At 39.9% G+C, this 25,959-nt stretch overlaps 1 protein-coding gene and 1 non-coding gene across 5 annotated transcripts in view; both read left to right on the top strand.

Moving 5' to 3' along the window:
- Window positions 1-433: 433 nt before the first annotated feature.
- The window catches only part of CAMSAP2 (calmodulin regulated spectrin associated protein family member 2), a 79,918-nt gene continuing 54,392 nt past the window's right edge, over window positions 434-25,959 (top strand). For all 4 annotated transcript variants that reach the window (XM_075996980.1, XM_075996979.1, XM_075996978.1 and 1 more), the window contains exons 1-2: window positions 434-1,652; window positions 18,244-18,503. In XM_075996980.1, coding sequence (XP_075853095.1) covers window positions 1,514-1,652; window positions 18,244-18,503 — 399 coding nt within the window. In that variant the 5' untranslated portion in view covers window positions 434-1,513. The remainder of the gene's footprint in view (window positions 1,653-18,243; window positions 18,504-25,959) is intronic.
- Window positions 13,176-13,279, top strand: LOC142864019 (U6 spliceosomal RNA). The gene has a single exon (XR_012914617.1). It is a non-coding gene; the product is annotated as a U6 spliceosomal RNA (small nuclear RNA).

Genomic DNA, 25,959 nt, shown 5'->3' with positions numbered 1-25,959 from the left:
TAGCCGGGCATGGTGGCGCACTCCTGTAGTCCCAGCTACTCGGGAGGCTGAGGCAGGAGGATCGCTTGAGCCCAGGAGTCTGAGGTTGCTGTGAGCTAGGCTGACGCCACGGCACTCTAGCCCAGGCAACAGAGTGAGACTCTGTCTCAAAAAATAAAAATAAAAAAAAGTAAGTATTTTGATACCATGCAGTACAGGTCTGGAGCCCCGCAGACCCTCAACCGTGGTCGAGCTCCATGGAGGACTGAACCAACTCACTTCCCCTCCGTAAAATTTCGCGGTCAGCCAGCGGTAACGCCCACCCGCCCCTCAGGGCTACTTCAACGACGAAACAGGCTTGCGCAGGTCAAGTGCGCAGCAGCGCGCGTGTGCCACATAAAATAAGCATTTTCAATAAATCTCAGTTCCCTCTGCTCAGCCACTGTGTAACTATGGAAGCCACTGCGCGGCCTCCCCCTCCCGCCTCCCTTCCCTTTCCTCCTTCGGCGGCGTAGGCAGCGCGGCGGACGCCGGGGGCGCGGAGCATGTCCACTCAGGCGAGCTCCCCACAGCGACGAGGAAAAAGCAGCCGCTCGGGGCCGGGGCGCGGGACTGGGCATGCGCAGAGGGCCGGGCGGCGCGGCCGGGATCTGGCGGCTGGAGGCGGGAGCGAAGCCGGGCGGGGGCGGGGGTGCTCGGGAGCCGCGCGAGCGCGCATGCCCAGTGCCCGCATCTGCTCTCCATCCAGTGCCGCAGCCGGAAAACCGCGGCGGCGGCTGAGGCGGCTGAGGGGGAGCGACGGAGCCGGGCAGCCGAAGGGGATAGAAAATAAAATAATAAAAAAAAAAATACTAGGACGTGCTGCAAGGCGGGACCCAAGAGCTCAGGGTCAGCAGCCTCTGCCCGGCCACCGCCGTCGCCGGCAGCGGGAGGAAGACCCGGAGGCGGCGGCCGCGCGGGCGGCGGGGGAAGGCGGCGGCGGCGGCGGGAGGGGGCCGCGGAGGAGGGGACGCGCCGCCGGCGGCCTGGGAGCCGCAGTGATTTTGACGTTTTCCTCCGCGTCGTCCCCGCGGGCCCGGCCGGGCCGCGCTGACTGGGCCGTCCCGCCCGCCGGGGCCTGAGGGGTCTCCGGGTCTGAGGGGAGGGAAGCGGAGGCGAGGGCGCGCGGACGTCGCGATGGCGGGGACATTTTCCACAACGTGATTGTCACTGACTCGCCCCGCCACCCCCCCCTTAAAATTCCGGGCCCTTCCAGCCGCCACCCTCCCCCGAGCCCGTGTGACTGAACGCAGACAAAGGGGAGCGGCCTCGCCCGCACGCGCGCTCCGGGGCGGACGGACGGACGGACGGACGGGCGGCCGCGGCGCCGCCACATTCCTATGCCCGGGAGCGGCGGCGGCGGCGCCCGGGCTGGCCTCGCCCCGGCCCCGATGCTCCTCGGAGCCCGCCCGTCCCGCCCTGCCGACCCCCGCGGCGGCGAGGCCGCGCCATGTGAAGGCTAGAGCCGGGGCCTCCCGAGGAGCCGCCGCGGAAGATGGGGGATGCCGCAGACCCCCGGGAGCTGAGGAGGACGTTCATTGTCCCGGCCATCAAGCCCTTCGACCACTACGACTTCTCCAGGGCCAAAGTCGCCTGCAACCTGGCCTGGCTGGTGGCCAAAGCCTTTGGGACAGGTCAGTGGCGTCCTCCCTGCTTCCCTCCCCGCTTCCTCCTGCCGAGGAGGACGCCTGCGTCCCGGTTTTTGTTCCCGGCTCCCGAACCCCGCTCCGAGCGTGCCTGGCTCCTCGCGCAGCTTCGGGGAGGACGGCGGTGGGAGGCCGGGGAGCGGAGGAAGGGAGGAGAAATAACGAGAGCAGGCTTGGTGCTTGCCGAGGGGCTCTTGAGTGCTCAGGTGGGCTTCGGCCGCATTCCCTTTTATTGGGCAGCAAAAGTGTTTTTGTTTTCCGTGAGCGGCGTTGTCGCGCTTTTACACGGGATGGTTTTAATCAGTGGTGTTTTCTTTATTCTGCTTGCCTACCTTTCCCCCCTGAGTCGTGATGGTGATTGCACCAGCAAGAAGTCAGAGTTGGTGTCTTCATTGTTGGGAGAAGGTGGATGGCTCCTAGTACCGTATCGATTTTGACGTTTGTGGTGATGGCTGCTCTTCACGCTCCAGGGGATGTCAGGCGGCCTGTGTCGAGTGCACGGTTAAATTTTGTTGTCATTTTTTAAAGCCTGTGTCACTCCTCCGTACACATTTCAGGTTCTTATTAAATCAGTTGTTTAAAACCAACGTTTAGTTTGCTGACTGGAGGCAAACTGACGTATCTTCATTTCGTGTTATCGCTGAGGCATATTCCTTTTCCCAAATATATTTTGGACTCGTAAATTAAGAGGAAAAAAAAATCCCTACTTTGGCTTTTTTTTTTTTTTTTTTTTTGATAGAGGAGTTTTTTGAGGGCATGTGCTACACAAATTGTATAGTACAGTAGCAGCTAAACACTCCCTCCATAACCCAGTCTTTGCAAAATAACAGGAAAAGGGCCTCTTGTTGTAATTTCTGAGCTGTTGCTTTTAGGAGCCCATGTTGTGGAATGCTAAAAAAAAAAAAAAAAAAAAAAAGTAGTGAGGCTTTTCATTGGAAGATGCTCCTGTAAAGCAATTTAGTCCGTCAACTTTTAAGAGTAATTTTGCAAGATTTGTATTCCCTAGTTAATGGATTTTAGATACATAAAATATTCGTTGAAAAGTTCCTTAGTATTTACATACTACTCCAGATGTTGATACAGGTTTTAGTGGATGATGGCTGATTTCTAATTTTTGGACTGTGAAAACATGTTGGTAAATGGTTTAGTTCGGTTTTATTGCTTAAACTTACACACAGCTGAGTATTTTCAGGACTTGCACAACTCAGTTAAATACAAGATGAATCTCAGTGTTCGGAAAATTATTTGAATTAGATTTTGGGGGAAACTTCATATTGATGTGATTTTATGTTTATGACAGCCTTAATTTTGTTTGACTTCTCATGCTTTGATATTGAACTGCCATTAGGAATAAATGTAATAAATCCTTTTGAAATGATTTAAATTTTAAACATTTCTTTGAAACTAAATGTCTAGCATACCACATGGGAAGAAGCACAAAGTGTTACTGCTTTTTTTTTTTTAATCAGCTGAATTTAAGATTCATGTTACTGCCTTTAAAATTTCTGACGTCACTGATATAAGCAGTGAGAATAGATATATTTTGCTTTTAATTTAAGCAGCCTACTGAAGCTAGTATCTATGTGGAGAGTAAATGAAGGCTATTTATTTTGGAAAGGGAAATTTATATAGTAACTTATGTGGAAAAGTAGTGTGTACAAAATGGAAGGCAGAAGGAAAAAGAAATATGAAATATTTTTTCATCTGAAACTGAGAGATTACTTATAGTACAGATGTCAAAATTTTGCTGTGTTTTCACAAAGATTTTTGACCAGAAAATGGCCTACTTTCTGGATGTGTCAGGTAGGTTACTAGATTCTGGACCACTTGATAAATACATTTAACACTCTTTAATAAGAAAGCGAAGAGAATCTAGTATCAGTGGAACCTGACATCTGCCAGCACTCTGCTGGATGCTTTGCATTAAGTTGTACATTAGGGATTCACAACAACTGTGTGATGTATGTAGTGCGTTCCCAATTGTTAAAAAATGCCAGTGCACAGAGAGGTTAAAGAACTTTCCTATTGTCACACTGTTAGTAGTAGTAAGTGGCAGAAATGTGTTTTGATTTGAGGTCTGACTCCAGAGGGTAAGATATGGGTGAAGGCTGGACATTCCTGTTAGATACCAAACACTCTAAATACATTGCTTCATTTACTCCTACAGCAGCCTTATAGATACTGTTCTAGTTTTGTAGGTGAGAGAACAGGCTCAGAAAGATTAATTTGCACAAGATTAAACATCTGGCAAGTGGTATTCTGCATGCCAGCTCAGGTCTTTCTGATTCTGAAATCTTTGCTTATTACTCTACACCATTCTGCAGAGTAATCCTTTTATCTGCAAGTGTGAAAAATGTGCACATAGTACACGTTGAAGTCTAATATTATTTTTTCTATGTAGATTGTGCAGATCCTTAACTCACTGTCAGATGGTTTATGAGAACGTTTTTGGTACTTAGTTCCATTTGCCTTGGCAGCAGTTGGAATGGATAAAAAGACTATATTCAAAATAGGATGAAAAACAAGTTTAGAAGCTTGAGAGTGACTTAGTAACAAAATTGATACATTATTAAGAGTATGTTTGTACATTTTTGTTTATTCTTTATCAATAGTCTTTCAAAACATAAATTTATATGGAATGAATAGAAAAAAAGTAAGATTTTATTTTTTCGATGTAAATATTCTGTATTGGCTGTAGATACTGTTTACAGAAAAGGTCAATAGATTAAATATTTCAAAGTTATTGCCTAATTATATTCAGTTATTCAAAAAATTAGCCCAACTCTCAAGTTTATGATTTACTAAAATCACTCCTTTTACAATGACAGATGGGGTCTTCAGGTCTTCAGGTACTGATTTAGTGTTTTTCTGTCAGAAACTTTATAACTTTTGACATATTAAAAAAGCAGTAAATTTTCCGTTATGTTGGGAAAGTAATTTAAAATGACAGCTAAAAATAAATTGGGGGCATAGAATGAAGTAGTTGAATTATAAAAGATGGATAAAGCACTAGCATTGTAATACCTAGAAAGCAGATATGGAATATTTACTTAATTTTCAGTCTTAACATCAGGAGCTTTGAATCACTTTTTTCTCTTTATGCTAAAAATATTCTAAATAGTCCCAATCTTCATACTTTATTTTGTGGAATAGTGCAGATACAGTTTTGATCAAATGAAGAATAAGTTTGTGTAGATGAATTGGAAACAATAAACACATTTTCTAAGTAAATTGCAAAAGAGGAGGAAGTTAAAACCTGCCTTTTTTACTACTATATTTGAAGAACTTATCCCATTTAAGCAATATTACTGAGTTTGTTTTAAATGTTCTGTTCTCTTAAATCCTCTGGGGAAATGATAGGTGCAAAACCTCTTATAATACTCTTTGTTACTAAATTCTTAAATTTAGAATTCTTAACATGGAATTCAAGGCCCCCTTCCTAGTGTCAGTTTATCATTTCAACCTTATCAAATATTATTCCCCTTTCATACCCTTTAGTTTAATGATATAAAATCAATTGCTGTTATAAATATGCCTTGTTAAATTTCTTTGTATATCCCAACTAAATCCTACATAAGATCTGACTCTGATCCATGTAGGAAGATTGTGAGACATTAAGTAACATTGTGGTTAAGAGAGACTGCTAGCAGAGAGGCCAGTTTGGGATGTTATTGCAGAAGTCTGGGCAAGAAAAGATGAGAGCTTGAAGTAGGGAGAAAATGATAATAAAGCTGCTAAAATATTTATTGAGCCCTTACTGTGTGTCAAGCACTGTATACATATTGTCTAATGTTAATCCTCTTGACAGCCTTATGAGGTGGAAACTATTAATCATTCCGATTTTACTGATGAGGAAAGTGAGGTCCAGGGGTTTAGAAACTGGTCCAAAGCTACCTGACTAATGGAGCTGGGATCTGAATCTGGGGAATCTGACTTCAGTCTGTGCTCTTAACACCGTACTCTATGGGTAGAAGTCAAAGGAATTTGGAAATGAAGCAAATGATAGGAAAAATATTGCAGAGATTTAATCCCCAGTTTCTCTAAATGACTGAATTTGGGGTATGAGGGGAATGGTTTAAATGAAAAGGGAACATATAAGAGGATGAGGTCACCTGAGGTTTTAAGAAGGATGAGGTTACCTGAGATTTTGAGATTTAGTGACTGGGAGGATGAATCGTGATGGCATTGACACACAGAGAGAAAGCTGCAAGTTGGAATGGGAAGGCAGCTTTGTTTTTGGAAACTTTGAACTTGATGTGTTGGCCAGATACCTTGTCTGAGAAATTCAGTGAAATAGGTTTGCAATATGATTGAGAAGTTGAGGCTAGAAATAATAATTTGATAATCTATGTATGGCATAGCACATAGTTGAAGTTAGAAGTAGATGAGATAGTAGAGAGTGAGAAGAAATTTGAGACAGAATCTAGAGTAGTGAATACTTAGAATGGAGGAAGGGCACAGGAAGAGGAGACTGAATTAGCAATCAGAAGGTTAGGAAGAGAATTAGGAAAGTATAGTAACACTGAAGCCCAGGGAGGAAAAAGTTTCTAGGAGAGTGTTCTGATTATCTGATTAACAATGTCAAATCCTGCTGGTCTGAGCTAAAGCTATGCCTTCCTTTTAAGAGTTTATGCTCTTGTAGATATTATAAATGTATAAATACAATAGAGTTTGGGGAATCAATGATACGAGCCATGCAATTGGAAGAATGATACTGAGAGGGAAACCAGTGGGGGTGGGATCTGGTAGGGTGGAGTGGAGAGATGGTTACTTTCAGCCTCAGTGGTCTGTGAAGGAAGACCTCTGTAGTGGAGGTAGTATTTAAATTAGACGTGAAGAGAGTCAGGTGAATGAAAGTAGGCGTTGTAGATGGAGGAAATGGTTTGTTTGTACACATGGAGTTGTGAAACCCAGGTAGTGTTAATGAAACAACATAGACCAGATTGATTGGGTGAGGTTTTTGTAATGAATTAGTGGAGGATCCAGCTTGAAAGACAAATTGGGACAGAATTGTGTGAAGGGCCAGGTTAAGGAATTTGGTATTTGTTTAGTAGATAAATTATCGTAAGCACATTGGAGAAAAAGAAATACTATTACTAATTTATTAAACATGTACTTTGTGCTAATTACTCTTCTGAGCATTTTATATACATATTTCTTATAATTCTGAAAATGACTTTATTAAGTAGATATTATTTTATTTCTTTTTCTAAGACTGTAAAGCAGGGTTTCTCAACTGCGGAACTCTTGGCCAGAGAATTCTTTGTTGTTGGAGGCTGTCCTGTGCATCATAGGATTTTAGCAGCATTCTTGGCCTCTAACCACTAGATGCCAGTAGTATTTCCCACCCCTACTCCCACCCTCTTTTATAGCTGTCTTCTTATTCTCCGTCCTTTTTTTTCCACGATGTTAAAATAAGGAGATTGCTGACTGTGAACTTGTTCTCCAATTTATATTTTGTAGAATTTTGTATTGCAATAGATTTTGAAACAGCAGAAATTTTGTCTATTTTTTTAACTACCCTGTTTTTTTATATAGATGCTAGAGGTCTTGAATATTATTTTTGAAAATTTATTAACACTTTTTTGAGTCAGAGTCTCACTCTGTTGCCCAGGCTAGAGTGCTGTGGCATCAACCTAGCTCAGCCTCAAACTCCCGGGCTCAAGCGATCCTTCTATCTCAGCCTCCTGAGTAGCTGGGACTACAGGCATGTGCTACCATGCCCCGCTAATTTTTTTCTATCTATTTTTAGTTGGCCAATTAATTTCTTTCTATTTTTAGTCCATTCTTGCTCAGGCTGGTTTCGAACTCCTGATCTTGAGCAATCTGCCCACCTCAGTCAGACTCCCAGAGTGCTAGTATTAACAGGTGTGAGCCACTGAGCCCCGCATTAAAAATATTTTTGGATAGGTAAACAGGCACAGATTAAAAACTCAAAAGTATAAAAGAGTAGATCTCGTGAAAAATCTCCTTCTTACTCAGACCATGAGCCACTCAGTTTCTGTTTTGAGCAGGATAACATCAGAAGTTTGTTTTTCAAAAGATCTCTTTGAGTACACCTAAAATTGGTTCAAATAGTAAATTTTATGTTATGTATATTTTACCATAATTTTTGAAAAGATCTCTTGGAATCAATAGAAAATGAATTGGAGGAGGTCTAAGAGTCATGAAGGAGTAAACCAATTGGGAAGTTCTTATGGTCCAGGTGAGAGATGATGACATCTTGAATTTGGGTGGTAGCAGTGATATGGAGAGAAGTGGATGAATATAAAAGATGAGACCTGGTGATTGATTGGCTATGTGAAAGGAAAGGTGAGATCTTGGAAAGTGTTAAGATTGATTCTATTTTGTGAGAAAGGGACAATGGAAGAGGGCCAGATCGTGTGTGTGTGTGTGTGTGTGTGTGTGTGTGTGTGTGTGTGTGTGTATGTATGTATGTAAGAGAGAGGGTGGGAAAGAACAGCATTAAATTTTAGGAACATTTAAAATGGTAGTGTGTGCATTAGGCCCTTGGAAATTCATGTGTGAAGCTTATAAGACCTCAAGGACAAGAAATACAGGTGGTAATTAAAATCAAGAAAGTGTGTGGCTGCCAGTCACTTTGAAGGAGAGTGTGGAGAGAGAAGAGGACCCAAGACTGGAGGGCCAGCGAAAAGCCAGACATCGGGGGCTAGAGAGGAAGAAAGAAACCCAGGGAATGTGGAGTCTCAGAAGCCTAGGGAAGGGGACATTGAGGATGAGGCAGTGTGAGGTGAAGCTGAGAAAGATTAAACAAGAAGTCTCAAAAATATTCACTGGATTTAGCAACAAGGCAGTTATTGATGACTTAGCTGAGGACATTTTGAGGGTAATGTGGAGACAGAAATGTGACTAGTTTGAAGGTGAATGGGAGATTGTATCAGCTATGCTATCTTCACTTGTAGTGACAGAAAATCCAACTCAAATTGGCCAACAGGAAAGAGGATTTGTTGGTTCTGAAAAAGTCTTGAGGTAGGATGAGCTTTGGATTTGATTTGACCAGGGCTCTAGCTTCATTGGTCTGTGATTCCTTTGGCTGTGTCCTTGATCATGGATGGATTTCATTCTTGGCTGTCTTCTCTAATGGTAGAACATGGCTGTAGTAGTTCCAGATCTCAAGTCCATTATTCACACCATTCAGAGCTTTTCCCTAATCGTTGCATGAAAGTTCTGCACTCTTCTCTTGCTTTTTTTCTTTCTCTTTTTTTTTTTTTTTATTTCGGCATATTATGGGGGTACAGATTTTAAGGTTTCAAGAAATGCCCATTTCCCCCCCTCCCCCCAAAAGTCTGAGTCTCCATCATGACCATCCCCCAGATGGTGCACATCTCACTCATTATGTATGTATATACCCGCCCCCCTCCCACCTGCCCAATACCCTATTACTGTAGTACCTATGTGTTTTTTTCTTTCTCTTTAAACAGACAAAGCCATCTGATTATAGAAAACCTTACGTATATATAATAACAATAATCTTTCATGTGCTCATCATCCAGCCTCCATAGTCATCAGTTTGTGGCCAGTCTTGATTCATCTATAAACAGCTTCCCCCCTGCCAATCATTTGAAGCAAACCTCAGACATCATATCATTCCATCTGTAAATATGTCAGTCTGTTTTATCTTCAAAAGTCAAGGACTCCCTTTTTTAAACATAAACATGGCACTGCCATCATGGCACTATCATCACACCGCTTCATATCATCAGTATTAACATTTCTGATGTTCTCATAAGTATTTTTATTTTTATTTTATTCTATTTTGTTAGAGGCAGTATCTTGTTTTGTTGCCCAGGCTGGAGTGCAGTGGCCTGATTATAGCTCATTGTAACCTTGAACTCCTGGGCTCAAGCGATCCTCCCACTTCAGCCTAGTGTGTGGCTGGAACTAGAGGTGCTGGCCACCACACCTGGCTAATTTGTTTTTGCATGTTTTGTAGAGATGGGATTTTGCTGTGTTACCCAGGCTGGTCTTAAATTCTTGGCCTCAATTGATCCTCTTGCCTAGGCCTCTCAAAGTGCTGGGATTACAGGTGTGAGCCACCACACCTGGCTTAGAATGCTACTTTAAAAAGAAACTTTTATTATTTGGTTTCCCTGAGTGCTATGTGGGAAATTACCTTTTTATTTTATTTTTCTTTTTAAAATTAATTTATTTTAATTATATACTTTTTAAAACTTTTAATTATTTATATATTTTCTTTTACTCTAACAAAATTAAGTGGGTCTGTGGAAGGAAATTATCTTGAATGGTAGCCTCCAGGTACACACCAGGCAAACTGCCCCAGAGGTTACAGAACAGAAAGCTCATTTAAGAACAACTTAAAATGCTCAAATCATGTGATTTGTTAGATCATTTTAGAATGGTCTAGAAGTAAGAGGAAAGATAGAGTGAATTAAAACACTTAGGTTAGGGTGTGTGCAGGGAAGGGCAGTGTTCATATGTCACCTGTCTCGGCCACATTAGCCTTCCCTGCTGCTGCTAGTGTGGTCACCAGGACCAGAGTTGAGGTTTGAACAAAGAGGCCCACAGAGACACAGGCCAATGCCACACACTTGCTCTGTCAGACAGACACAGGGGACAAGCATGCCTGCCACAGCTGTGGCTTGCCATAAGCCTGATGATGAATGGTCATGGGCTGGCTTTGTGTTCCTTGGGCAGAGGACACACAGACCAGAATGAGCATCATTAATGGACAGCTGAATTAAGAACTCATGAATATTAAGTGTTCATGTATTAATTGACTCTTGTTTAATGCATATTTGGTATATTGTGAATATTTAGTACCTAGGTGCCTCATAAATACTAGGTATCTTGTTTTTTCTGTCCTTTTCTGTGTTTTAATATATGTGTGATACTGCTTACCTTTATTTAACATATTCTATCAATTCTAACCTTTTTTACTAGCTACTTATCTATACTTAATATTTCTTAAAATATTTCACGTATGCTTTACAAACTACAGACATTCATCTTTTATAATAGAATTGGATAGTCTTACAAGTAAAATTTTATTGCCGTGAGGTACAGGGAATGCAGGATAAATGCTATATTCTTTCCCTTTATTGAAGGCAAATTGGGCCAAACTGAATGGATCATGGGCCCCTGAGAATCTGAAAGAGGGTGAAGAATAGGGAGGAAGAGCATTCCAAACTGAGTGACCAGAGTATGCAAAGGCTCTGCAGTGGAAGAGAGTGTGGTTTCCAGGAACTGAATGTGGCTGGCAGGATTAGATCATTCCTTTCTTGTAGGCCAGAGGAAGGATTTTAATCCTTAAAGAAGTGAGAAGTCTTCAGTTCCATGATGCTCCAAAGAAATAGAAAAAGAAAATTTAAAAAGACAAAAATATTTTAAAAAGAAACAAAAACAGACAAACAAAGAAGTGAGAAGTCATTGAAAAGCCTTGGGGATGGTGGTAGTGATTGTTGTGGTACATGTGACATGATCAGATTTGCTTTTGGAAATAAGCAAATTCTGGCTACAGTAAAGAACAGTTTGGTGTGGGGACAGGAGTTGATGTGGGAAGACAAAAATAGAAGTAAAGGAATCTTCGTGCATTTATTTGTTGCACTAAGATGCATTTACTCCTAAGTTGAAAAGTGCTCATTGCCTGGACTAGGGAGATGAGTTGAGACTGTGAGAAGGGTATGATAGCTTTGGGCTGAATTCCTTAATGGATTTTATTTGGGAGTTGAAGGGGAGAGGGAGGCATTAATGATGGATGACTCCTAGGATTCTGGCTTGTGCAGCTAGATGGATATAGTATAGTTCATTGATGTAAGGAACACTGGAAGATCATAAAAGTTTGGGAGAAAAGATTGATTTGGGGCATTTTGAGGTCTTGTAACTTTTTCAACGTAATTTCAGACGTACAAGAATAGTATAAACAACTCCAAATACACTTTACCCTGATTTACCAATTGTTAACATTTTGTCCCATTTTTGGTTTTGTTTTGTTTTGTTTGTTTGTTTGTGAGACAGGGTTTCTCTCTGTCACCTCAGCTAGAGTGCAGTGTCATCAACATAGCTCACTGTAGCCTCAGGCTCCTGGGTTTAAGGGGTCCTCTTAAACTAGGACCCCTCTTAAACTAGGTTGCCTAGTAGCTGGGACTACAGGCTTGTGGCACCATGCCCAGCTAATTTTTATATTTTTTGTAGAGACGAAATCTTGCTCTTGCTCAGGCTGGTCTCCAACTCCTGGCCTCAAGCAATCCTCCTGCATCAGCCTCCCCAAAGTGCTAGGATTACAGGTGTGAGCCACCACACCCAGCCAGTCCCATTTGTTTTGTCATTCTCTCTTTCTCTCTTTCCCTACCTTCTACATAAATACATGTATACATTTTATATGTATGTATGTGCATCTCTGTATAAATATATATATAATATTTTTTGGACTATTTGAGAATGCATTAGGGACATTGTGCCCTCACACTCCTTCGTTGTGTATTTCCTAAAATGAAAGCTAGTTCTTGTATATAGTCTCAGTTAAAAATCAGGAAATGTAACCTTGATATTACATTATCTAATTATTTGTTAACATTTCCTTATTTTCTCTGGCAGATATATATACACACAAAGGTGTTCTAGTTTATCTTGTACTTTCCCTGCTCCAGCCTTGGAAAGAGCCATTTCTTCAAGGAGCCCTGTTGCTTTTAGTGGGAAGGGTATTATTAGAAACCAAGATACAGATGCTAGGTTTATTGCAAACGGAGTGTTATTTAGCAGGCAGAGCTAGCATACACATGCACATATATATGATACATAGCTGTATCTATTGCTTTCTCTTCCCGTTTTCCATATTTGTAACTCCCTTGGTCACTGAGAAACCTGGATACCATTCTGAGTTTGAGGCTTCTTTGTTACATCCAACTGAAGAGTTGCGTAGGCTAGTGGCTTGTATAGATCTGGATGGAGCTCATAAAAGGTGCTTTTTGTGTCATAGGGTATTGAGAGAGGTGGAAATGATAATTTAAGCTCTGGAATGCTGTATAGCACTTAAAACATTGGTAATAATGTGGAGGGAAGGAGAGAGCTAACTTTTAATTGGTACCATCTATGAAGGCAAGGCTTTATGTGTAGGTACTTTATATTCTTTTTTTTTAGAAACTACTGGACTGAGATGTACTTTATATTCTTTTAGTAAATACTTGAGTGCCTGCTATGTTTCAGGTGCAGTTCTAGGTACTAGTGACACAGTACAGAGAAGTATCTTGATCTCCTTGAAGTATCTTATAGTGGGAGGGGGCAGAAATAAAATATTATGGGATAATGGTAACTTTTATGTAAAGAATTAAAATAGAATGACTGGACCAGGTGGTCAGGAAAGGTGTATATGAGGAGGTTACATTTACCTGAGATCTGAAGGGAAATAGCCAACCATTCGGTTGGGGGAGGAACACAATGCACAGGCCAAAATGTCTGAACTTGGCTTGCAACAGCAAGACTTGGGTGTTTGGAACTTAGAGATGTTAATTACTGCACTCAAGATCCCATGTCGTGCTCACTTCGGCAGCATGTGTGCTAGAATTGGAACAATACATGACGATTAGCATGGCCCTTGCGCAAGGATGACACAAATTCATGAAGCGTTCCATATTTTTGCACCAGGGTTACTCCCATGCACAGTTTACATGTATATACAAACACTTTTTGTCTATGGTTTTTATCTTTTGTTAGACACAAAGAAACAGTAGTCCTGAGAGACTACATCAAGTAAGTGGTAGGGTTAGGATTTGACCAAGTCTTTTTTAATCCAAAGCCCATACTTTCTCAAAAGCCCAAATTTCCCCCAAATTTCATAATGAATGTGGGTATTGCATGTAGGTTAGCTGAAAAAAGGTATGGTTTTGAGGGGGATTGCTATTACAGAGGTTAAGAGTGGCTCCCAGAGAAAACTAAAAATTTTAAAAGCAGATATAAGTAGTAGATAATGATTACTAGTGTAGAATCAGGGAGTTACTTGATGGGAAATTTGAAATCTAGGAGTCCCTTAAGAAAAAGGCTAATGACTAGAAATTTTTTTAAAATAACATTTTCATTCATTTATTAGATATTTGCTTACATGTACCCGTCACTGAATAGATGCTGGGGATTCATATTATGATAAATACGGTAGGCATGGTCCTTGCCCTCTGGTCATATATGAGGGTGTTCATTTCAGTACATCCTTGTCAACAGTGGATTTAATTTTTTTTTTTTTTTGCCATTTTGATAGGCAAAATGTCTCATTGTAACTTTTTTTTTGATTACTGGTACTATGAATTTTTTTGTGTTATTGACCATTTATATATCTTTTGGTTAATTTGAAGTTTAAAGTCTCTTGTTTTCAGTTGGAATTTTTTGAAACTCCAGAGTTCTATTAATACATTAGTGATTGTTTTAGAAACAATTTTTTAGATTTGGAAAATAAGGGGATATTCTCATGATTTAGTGTGATGCTATTTCTAAAATGCACTCCCTTCCTGCCTTTTGCCCATTTATTATTTTAAAGAAATCTGTATCACTTGCTAGAGTATGGATGCAACTGGTAGCTAACCCAGTTTTACAGAAAATTGCGTTGAGCAATACTGTCTCTTCTCTCTCTACTTGCATCTCAAGCATTTCAGGTGAATGTTAATTTCAAAACTTAGATTTAGTCAGGATTTATAATAACATGATTAATGTATGTTCTGCCTAAGTCCTGGTACACAAGAAAAACTTGTCTTTTATCCTCTGCAATTCTAGCAATGGTATTTCACTCAGCCATTCTATATGTATTAATGTCTCCCCGGTGTTCTGGAGGTTAGGGAGACAGTGAAACCTCTTATCTTTGATTTTGCCTATTTTTTTATATATGCTGTTTCAGTTCATTTTTAAAATATGCGATACAATTCCAAATTGATTTTTAAAAATAAAAGTCTTGTACCATTGGTAAAATGATAGACATTTTCTAAGTCTTAAGTACATTTAGTTTTTGAAAACTTGTTTTTAAGGTGACCTATTTTATTAATACTCAATATGCAGTTTTGCATTTTTTAAAATTATTTTTTTAAAAGGGGAGGATGTGAGGAGGGTTATTCAGTTTCCTTGTTTTCTTTTTTTTGTTGTTGAGACAGAGTCTCACTCTGTCACTCTGAGTAGAGTGCAGTGGCGTCATTGTATCTCACTGCAACCTCCAACTCCTGGGCTCAAGCAGTCCTCCTGCCTCAGCCTTCTGAATAGCTTGGACTATGGGTGTACCACAATGCCTGGGTGATCTTTTTCTTTTTGGTAGAAACGGGGTCTCGCTCTTGTTCAGGCTAGTCTTGAATTCCTGAGCTCAAGTGATCCTCCTGCCTCTGCCTCCTGGAGTGCTAGGATTATTGGCATGAGCCACCAGGCCCAGCCCAGTTTTGCATTCTTTCAAGAGTTAAAAAATCTGTTTTTGTGGTATTCTTGAAACACTCTTTGATTTGCTATAGATCCTTTTCCTTTCCCTTTTCCTTGCATTGGGGTCTTTTTAAAACTTACACTTGCACAACTTAGGTTTGTGGGTCTGCCTTAATAAAATGGAAACAACCCCTGGACTCTCTGTCTTCTACCTTCCACCCTTGTGGTCTTGGCAAAGCATTACAATTTTTTGAGTCTGGTTACCTAGGTGGTTTAGAGCTAGAATTCTGTACTTATCAACTGTGTTCTCCCGGGCAAGATGATCTTTCTTGAGTTCTTTATCTATAAAATGGGGATAAGAGGATTGCCAGGATTAAGTGACAGACAGAAGGTCCTTAGTAAGTATTAGTAAAGATTATATTATTTATCCGTGTATTATCTGATTTGCCATTTTCACTGAGATGTTATGAAGATCATGTGCCCAAATGGATGTAAAAGCAGTAAGTAAATGTTAGGTGGATGTATAGATATATTCGTAATCCTGATAATGAGCACTCATTTTTCACAGCTAATGTTTAGATGCCAAGTAACCTATATTAGTCATTTTTTTATTGCTACTGGAAATAAAAATCCATTATGTATACATTTTATAATAGTTATCTTAAAAGCAAATAATTTTCCTTTTACAGTTGTTCTACTGATAGCTTCTATGTAATTCCTATAATACCAAAATTTAAATGAGCACTGCCACTCTATTCTGTGGTTTACAACTGAGCTTAAGTATCATGCTGAAGCAGCTGTGTTAGGTTTAAGGCTGGCTCACTACTAGATAATGCCACTGTGAAGGAAGGAAAGTGTTTAAGTGTTTTCAATTATTAAGTGACGATGGTATTTTTAGATGTCACCCACATCCCAAATTGATACACCCATTCTTGACCTCTTTCCAAAGTCCTATATCTCCAGCTGCTTATTGGGTATTTCCTCTTGGATATTTTTGCTATCATTTTAAACTCAACATGTTCAAACCTAAGTTTTTATGATCTTGCTTCCAGAATTGGTGCTGCTTCTGATTTCCCTTTTTCTATTAATGACATCACTGTTTCCTTGGTGACCTAGGCTTGATTATCCTTGATTTTCATCCTGACCCCTCTCTTTGCTTTATTCCTGGGTACTTTTTGTTTGTCTTTAGCGGTCTCTTATGTTCTGCATTTCCTGTTTTCACTGCTGCCGTCCAACTTCATTTCCTTATCTCTGTAAAATAATCTTCTGTCTGTGATTTTTACAGCCATCAATATTGAATACCAGATTGTCCCAAACATCAATCTTAATGTGTCACTCTCCTGTAAAACTGTCAGCAACTCCTTGTTAGCTAATATAGAAAGGCCTCATGTTTAAAAGATAAATACTACTTTCAAGTCTTACTCACCAGCCTCTCCCATTCCAGCTTTGCCTCTCACTGCTGTCCTACTCTGCACCCCGACTATTCAGTTTAATGTCTCTTCACATTAAACTGAACCCTCCCTGCACCCCGACTATTCAGTTTAATGTCTCTTCACATCTTTTTTTCCTCTCTCTTTCTCTCTCCCCACATCTCCTTCTCTTTAGAAAGCCTCTTTTTTCTGACTAAACAAATTCTGCCTATTTTTCCATTCTATTTCTTTAAGATGAAGTCAGCACACTGTGATGCTTCCTCTTCTGAACCCTTAAGTACTTAATTTTTCATTTCTTTCATTTGGTTGGTGCTTAATCATTTACTGTTTAGTACTCTAATTTCTGAATGGCTTAACTTTACCTGTCTGTATGTCTAGAATTTTGTAAATTATTAACTTCTTGAAGGTAGGAGTTAATAATCATTGCTAACTCCTTGGCTTCCCCAGAACCATGCTGATATATAATGTGGTGTGATGATGTTTTTCTAAATAGTAGGAGTTTTTCAAAAACTTTAAGGTGAAAATTGCTAAGGAGTATATTAATACTTCGTGAACAAATTTTTCTAAGTACCAGTTTGATTAGTATTATGATAGTATTGAATTTACATTTAAAGCTGCCTGTTGAAGAGACTGCTAAAATCAGTGAAAGGATGGCTGGCTTTGGAACCTCACTTTCCAGAGAAGGCAGATGAGGGATTGGCCAAGAGTCAGGCCAGAGATATCAGGTTCTTAAATTGCAGCTCCATGTTAACTTCTAACTCAGATGTTCCACCTCTTCCTTTAAAAGTGGGGTAGTCCTCATTCTTGTCCTGCTTTGACGAGAAGCATCGAGCCTAGGTAAGAAAATGGGGTGAAAGAGGAAGAGATACAGGGTAAAAAAGGCAAGAAAACTTGTAAAACAATGGGAAGTATTTTCTTTCTCTTGTTTGTTTTAGTAATCTTGCTGCCATCAGCTACAAAGGCAACCTAAATTGTCGATTTGGGAGTGGACTCTGGGAGACTGGGACTGGCATTCTTAAAGGGAAGTAGCTCGCAGGAAAAAGAAACTTACACATTTTGATTTCCTTCCCACGTCCTATTTGTAAACTACTCCTTCTTGTGTCTTCATCAGACTTATCCGTTGGGTGTCCAGAAGGTCTTTTTTAGGTAGGATGAGGAGTGGTCAGTAGTAACGTGGAGATATCAGAGGTTCACTGGTGTAGGGGATTTTTCAGAGTAGCTCTTGCCTAAGTAATAATTCTAACTCCCCATCAATAGCTTCAGCAGGCTAGGCAAGAAGGGAGAGATACTAGGGGTCTTGAGACAGAGGGACAAGTTAGGCTGTCTCTTCTGCAACTCATTAGCTGTAAAACTTTGGGCAATGATTATATACTGTCAGGGGGCAAGCCCTGAAATAGCTATTGTGGTGCACGTCCTTGTTGGCTACTTGCCTGTGAGGAGAGTCACTGAAGTTAGCTGTTAGGAATCTTATAGTTCATTCTGTAGACTTAACTATGCTTGTGAGAATACATTCCCAAGAGCCACTAGACTCAGAAAACTTTTCTCCTTGTTTGGTTTGTAGTCCCTTTTTGGAAATACTCAGAACAGTATCTTCTGTAAAGGAAATTTGTATTTTTCTCTCATTGTAGATTATATGCCAACATCCAGTGAATCATCTTTTTAGCTAAAGGGTTATTATTTTTAGAGGGAATCTTAAGTTCTGTGACATAAATAATAATTATTAAATAAATTGTGTGTTTCTTTTATAAAAATATTATAAGAGAATTTTTTTCCATTAATCTTTATAGAAAATGTGCCAGAGGAACTTCGAGAACCGTTTTACACAGATCAGTATGACCAGGAACACATCAAACCACCTGTTGTTAATTTGCTTCTATCGGCTGAACTATACTGTCGTGCTGGGAGTCTCATTCTCAAGAGTGATGCTGCAAAACCTCTTTTGGGCCATGATGCTGTAATCCAGGCTTTAGCACAGAAAGGTCTTTATGTCACTGACCAGGAAAAATTGGTAACTGAACGAGATCTCCACAAGAAACCCATACAGATGGTGAGTCTTTATATACCCAAGATTATTTTAAGTTTATATACCCAAGTATTTAAGTTTGAAGTGTGTACTTTTGAATGTGAATTATATTATAAAACAGAGAGAAATATGTTTTGGAATTGGATTGTCTTTTCTGCCTAGAGTTTGAAAACCATCTTTTTTTTTTTTTTTTTAATAAACCTTGTTTCCAAAGGAAACAAGGAAGATTTTAACAAACTATTTTGGAATGTTTGGTGCCTTCTAATACCTGGGAGAAACATAATTTCCAACTACTTTAATGTAATTTTTATTTAGTTTAAAAATTTATTGGCCGGGCGCGGTGGCTCACGCCTGTAATCCTAGCACTCTGGGAGGCCGAGGCGGGCGGATTGCTCGAGGTTGGGAGTTCGAAACCATCCTGAGCGAGACCCCGTCTCTACTAAAAAAAATAGAAAGAAATTAATTGACCAACTAAAAATATATATACAAAAAAAAAAATTAGCCGGGCATGGTGGCGCATGCCTGTAGTCCCAGCTACTTGGGAGGCTGAGGCAGCAGGATTGCTTGAGCCCAGGAGTTTGAGGTTGCTGTGAGCTAGGCTGACGCCACGGCACTCACTCTAGCCAGGGCAACAAAAGTGAGACTCTGTCTCAAAAAAAAAAAAAAAAAAATTTATTTCTTTCATTACAGAGAGTAGCTAGAAGAAATAGAAAATGTATCTTTGACTTTATTATCATTAGGAAACAGTTGAGATTTGTGAGTGTACATTTACATACTTGAATAACCTCTTGGTAAATTTCTGCATATCAGATATTTTTATTTAATAACCATGAACTCATTCTTGTAGAAAACACACACGGAAGTACTCTAAGCTGGCCTGGGACAAGCAAGAACTCTCTCATAGTCTCTGGGGATATTTAAGTTTCTTTGGGAACTCTCTCATACATGGTGTCTGGGGACATCTAATAAGTTCATTGTATGCTGCTTCAGTCTCTTGTACTACTTTAACTTAAGTTTCACAAAATGTGGATATCATCAAGAATGGTATTAGAAAGAAAAACAGTTCCGCACATTTGACTTAATTAAAATGTGGTAGTCTTGGGAAGAAAGGAAGGGGTATATGTAGAAAAGTATATTAAAAAATTTACGAAATCATAAAATTTAAGAAGAGTGAACAAAAATTAGTTTACCAAATCTAGTATTTTTTTTTTTTTTTTTTTTGAGACAGAGTCTCGCTTTGTTGTCCAGGCGAGAGTGAGTGCCGTGGCGTCAGCCTAGCTCACAGCAACCTCAAACTCCTGGGCTCGAGTGATCCTTCTGCCTCAGCCTCCCGAGTAGCTGGGACTACAGGCATGCGCCACCATGCCCGGCTAATTTTTATATATATATATTAGTTGGCCAATTAATTTCTTTCTATTTATAGTAGAGACGGGGTCTCGCTCTTGCTCAGGCTGGTTTTGAACTCCTGACCTTGAGCAATCCGCCCACCTCGGCCTCCCAAGAGCTAGGATTACAGGCGTGAGCCACAGCGCCCGGCCCCCCAAATCTAGTATTAAATGAGGTGATGACCTACTTTGCTTTCTGTCTATTTTCTTTCTTTAAAGTACCTATTTTTTTTTTTTTTTTTTTTGAGACAGAGTCTCACTTTGTTGCCCAGGCTAGAGTGAGTGCCGTGGCGTCAGCCTGGCTCACAGCAACCTCAATCTCCGGGGCTCAGCGATCCTACTGCCTCAGCCTCCCGAGTAGCTGGGACTACAGGCATGCGCCACCATGCCCGGCTAATTTTTTGTATATATATTTTTAGTTGGTCAATTAATTTATTTCTATTTTTGGTAGAGACGGGGTCTCACTCAGGCTGGTTTCGAACTCCTGACCTTGAGCAATCCGCCCGCCTCGGCCTCCCAAAGTGCTAGGATTACAGGCGTGAGCCACCGCACCCGGCCTAAAGTACCTATTTTAATACTTCTAAATAATGGAGAATAATGTCTCAATAATGTAGTTAATGGAATTTAGTTACAGATCTATAGTACATTTATTAAAGATAACTAGAATGTTTATTATCAGATATGATATTTTTATATTTCATTAGTTAACCCTCTGACTTTCATACACCTGCTTTGCTTACATATCATGTGTATGAACAGTCTGTCAACACCAGGGACAAGCAGAATTCTTCCTGGGGTCCTGTCGGTGTCTCACGTTCAGCTCCTCCAGAGTCACTCCCCTAGTTGGACGCTCCCACTTGTGGTTACTTCCACTTCCATTGTCTCAAGGCCGAGTGGGTAGTGACAATGCACATGGATGATTTTGTTAATGTTGCTTGGTAGCTGCTCTTGCAGATACAGCTACACATGTGTTAGATAACCTAATTGTCCTTAAAGTAGGTTATCTATTTCAGATCCTCTTTAATAAGAATTAAAGAAGCTTTTCATGTTTTATACATTTTTTTCTAGTGCAGTTTGTGTGTGTGAAGATACAGTATGAAAATAGTTGTAGAATGAATTTTAAAAATGAGGGGTATGGTAGACTGCTAATTACATGACTCAGGTTTCCTTCCTGTTGTATTGATCCTGCTGATTGCTTTGAATGCATTTAAACGATATTTAAGGCATGTAATTTAAATGATACAGAATCTCTATTTCTTTAGTTCTAACTTCTATTTGTGGGTTGTTAGAACTTGAGAACTTTATACTCAGCTACGTCATCTTAACACTTTGCAGTGTCACATTTACTGACCTATGTTTTCTTTCAACTTTTGTCACAATTTGATTTAAAGTTTTTCAATTGCTGTGACGTTTTTTTTTTTTGTTTTTTTTTTTTTTTTGAGACAGAGTCTCACTTTGTTGCCCGGGCTAGAGTGAGTGCCGTGGCATCAGCCTAGCTCACAGCAACCTCAAACTCCTGGGCTCGAGTGATCCTTCTGCCTCAGCCTCCCGGGTAGCTGGGACTACAGGCATGCGCCACCATGCCCGGCTAATTTTTTATATATATATATCAGTTGGCCAATTAATTTCTTTCTATTTATAGTAGAGACGGGGTCTCGCTCAGGCTGGTTTTGAACTCCTGACCTTGAGCAATCCGCCCGCCTCGGCCTCCCAAGAGCTAGGATTACAGGCGTGAGCCACAGCGCCCGGCCTGCTGTGACGTTTTGATTGATAATATTATAATATGACTATTTTCCTGAAACCTACTGGAGAAAATTTCTCAGACTACTAGTAAAAACTTGTTCCTTAAGAAACTGGTTTTTTTGGCTTGGCATGGTGGCTCAGGCCTGTAATCCTAGCACTTTGGGAAGCTAAGGCAGGAGGATTGCTTGAGCTCAGGGGTTAGGGGCTGCAGTGAGCCATGGTGATGTCATTGCACTCTAGCCTGGGAAACAGAGTGAGACCCTGTCTCCAAAAAAAAAAAAAGAAACTTTTTTTTCAAGAGTAAAATAAGAGTTATATAAATTACTCATTTTCTTCTTTTTCTTGCTTTTTGGGAGGTATAGTGAAAAATGATGTGTTTAATCATGCTGAATATACTGACTCCCTCTCCTACCACTTTCCACCTCTAAATTTTCTTAATAATTTGAGATGTTTTATTTCTGTATGCTGCCTCACAGCCTTTTGGCGGGAAGGAAAATGTGTAGTTGTAGCAAAACTTTCATCCCACCTTTTTAAGAAATAATCTTAGTACTAATTCTTTCTGATGAAAGTCTCAGGCAGTATAAAACTTCCCAGTGAAATTATATATATTAAGACAATAGTTTTAAAAACACCAGCTGCTATCTCTGGGGAGTGGGATTAAAATGGGGTTAGAAAGATAAATGGAAACTTTCTTATTTGGTATATTTCTGCACTATTAACATTTTTATAGGATTATACTATTTTAAAATTTAAAATATGCGGAAAAAATTTAAATTCAAATAGAAATGCTCGTTACCAGAAGTAGAGTACCATGTATGTATACTAAATACTTCTGATAGTTAAATTGTTAAAGAGAAGTGAGTTTCCAAGTCCAGCTTCTGTAGTTTGAGCGGTGTCGTTTATGCAACGTGTAGTGGAGCGTTGTCTTGCAAGAGGATTGGCCTGTTGCTGTTGACCAATCTTGGCTCTTAATCGCAAGCATCCTCATCATTTTGTCCAGTTAGTTGCAGTAGACATCTGCTGTAATCCTTTGACCAGGTTTCATGAAGCTGTGGTGGATAATATCAGCGCTGGACCAGCAAACAGACACCATTAGCTTTTTATGACGAATATTCAGTTTGGAACTGTGTTTCAGCACTTCATCTTTTTTTTTTTTTTTTTTTTTTGAGGCAGGGTCTCACTCTGTCGCCCTGGGTAGAGTGCCGTGGCATCAGCCTAGCTCACAGCAACCTCAAACTCCTGGGCTCAAGCAATCCTTCTGCCTCAGCCTCCTGAGTAGCTGGGAGTACAGGCATGTGCCACCATGCCAGGCTAATTTTCTGTGTATTTTTAGCTGTCCAATTAACTTCTTTCTATTTTTGGTAGAGATGGGATCTCGCTCTTGCTCAGGCTGGTCTTGAACTCCTGAGCTCAAATGATCCACCCGCCTCGGCCTCCCAAAGTGCTGGGATTACAGGTGTGAGCCACCGTGCCCAGCCCAGCACTTCATCTTTATCCAACCATTGTGCTGAACGCTTACAATCATCAAAAAGATCCATTTTTCATCACATGTAACAATACAGTGTAGAAATGGCTCACCATTATGTTGTGACAACAAAGAAAGGCAAGCTTCGAGACAGTTTCTCTTCTGCTGCTTGTTTAATTCACGCGGAATCCATCTATTGAGTTGTTTTTACTTTGTCCATTTGTTTCAAATGGTCCAGTATTGTTGGAATAGTAACATCAAACCTTGCTGCTAATTCACGCATAGGTTGAGATGGATTCAGTTCTGTTACAGCTTTCAGCTTATCGTGATCCACCTTGGTCTCTAGTTGCCCATAGGGCTCATTTTCAAAAATAAAATCAGCAGAGCGGAACTTCTCAAACCATTGTACTGTGGATTGATTAGCCACATCCTTCCCAAACATTGCGTTGATATTTCGAGCTGTCTGTGCTGGATTGGTTCCATGATGGACTCATATTAAAAAATGACATGAATTTTTGACTTATCTAATCTATTATTTCACAATTTCTCTAGAGAAAAAAATTTGAAAGATAATCACAGGCCAAACCATGTGTTTGAAAGAACGAGGATGTGAATGTACCTTCACTATAAAAATAAAACAAGAAGTGTCAAAGTGAAATGTCAGAGATACCAACTATCAAACTTAGAACTTAAGGAAATTGGACATTTCTTACTTAATAACCTAATAAAACTTTGCAAAACACTTTGAAACACTCTGTGAACTAAACTGCTATACTGTCAGCTCAGTGTAAATGACTGCGATCTATTAATTCTCAGATCTTTATGATTTGCTTGTATCTATTTACTTGTTTACTTGCCAGACTATCTGATAACGTTTTAAATTTAATTTACTATGTGCCAGGCAGTGTGCTTACACTTTAGCACTCTATCTCACATAATTCAATTCTTACAATAACTCTAAGGGGAAAATATTGTCCCTATTCTATTGATGAAGAAACCAAGGCTTTGACAACATAACTAATGTCACAGAGCAGGTACTGCAAGTTGTGAAGGTAGGATTCTGACCATCTCTGCTTTGACTATGAATCCTATGTTCTTAACTATTAAGTTGTATTTTTGTCTTTCCCTAGAGAATAGGTAGATGGGAAGTCCTGAGGTAGAAAGAAATAGAAATGATGTGCTACCTGGAAATCCTCTTGGTAGTCTGAAATCTTGGCAATTTACCCCTTCTATTCCTGTTTTAAAGGTTATGTTAATTCTGTGTACTGTGAGAGTAGGTACAACAGTTAAGTAAGCATGGCTGCTGATAGAGGATGAAGCAGAGCTGTAAGAGTCTGGGTGGATGTGAGTTTCTTCATGCAGTTTTTAAGAATATGCAAGGTACCGTTATTTTTGCTGGATACACAAAATGTTTGAAGAGCAGAGAAGCTGATCCAGGGAACACTGTGTTATTCCTCTATTTTCTTTTTTTTTTTAAACATAATTGGTCCTGTTTGGCAACCATTCTTATGAATTTCCATGGTGCCACCATCTGTTGGAACTCAGTGTAATTTACTCATTTAGAGGCTTTGAAAAAAATCATTTCCCTGTTTAAGATTTAAAATTCAACTTTAGAGGAAAAGGATTGTATAAATGTAGTATTACTATGGTATGTGAGGGAACAATTTCTGGTCACTCTTGTGTAATGCAAATACATAAGCAGAACTTGTCTTTAAAAAATTATAATAATTCTCATAGCTATTGTTGAACAGGGTTTTCTTCTTCATGCAATGCTGGAACTCAATTTTCTGTTTCCCCACTCATTGTGTATCTAATTTGGATTCTGTTATTTCTGGGTAACATGTACATGTGTTACAAATTCTCATTATCTTTTGATATCTTACAACCATGTTTATCATCTTTGAGTCACCCTTTATTTGTAATCATTTATTTGGAACTCCAAGTATACATTCTTATAGAAATAACTTGATGAATTATACTTATTTTACCAGATGATCACACAAAAACCGTTTGTATTTATAATAAAACTGAATTCATTCAGACCATTTATTAATTTATTCAGTTTATTTAAGGAGCTTTTGCAATGTCCTTTGTACTGTCTATCGTGATTACAGAGTTCATGTCCTTTCATATCTCACTTTCTAGCAGAGGATTATAGGAAATACACCAAATTATTACTATAATACATATGTTTTAGGAGTATAGAGGCACCAAACTCTGTACTACACTTAAGCTGAGTTTTGAAGGATGCAAAGGAATTTACTGGGTAAGAGAAATGTAGACTGTGTTGTAAGGTATTTATGTGGGAGTATAAACTGATGTTAAAAGGGAGTATGGGAGCATGAGGTACCCTTACGGAAAAGCAAGTGGCTTGGTTGTAGCTTTATCAGTAGCTGCCTATTGAGGGGTGTTGAGAAATGAGATCACAGTCAGATGGGGACAGGGCATGAATGACTTTTATACTACACCGAGTGTGTATGTTATCCTGGAAGTGATAAGAAACTACCTGGTGTCAGGTTTTAAACCAGATAGGGTGTCAGCAGATTTCTGTTTCAGAAAGTCACTCGGGGGGTGGGGGGGTATTGTAGAAGAGATACCACTTAGGAGGCTGTTGAAAAAAGCTGGGGGCCTGAACTGAGGTAGAGGCTGTGAAGATGTGGAAGTGGGAGAGGCCTTTTAAAGGTAGAATTGAAATGAAATTTTTGATTCATCAAGAGTTGAGAGATGAAGAGGAGAACCTAGAAGAGGTTGGCAAAAAATATCTTATCCTTTTTCAACTCTAATTAATTAATTGGTAGTTAACTATTAGAAGGTGAGAGGAACTAGCTCCATGGTTTCACTATTCTTCTGAGAACCTTGGGGCCTAGACGTTCCCTACCTCATTCTC

The sequence above is a fragment of the Microcebus murinus genome, chromosome 23, assembly GCF_040939455.1.
Source record: "Microcebus murinus isolate Inina chromosome 23, M.murinus_Inina_mat1.0, whole genome shotgun sequence".
Classification (NCBI taxonomy): domain Eukaryota; kingdom Metazoa; phylum Chordata; class Mammalia; order Primates; family Cheirogaleidae; genus Microcebus; species Microcebus murinus.
This window is presented reverse-complemented; position numbering and strand designations above follow the sequence as displayed.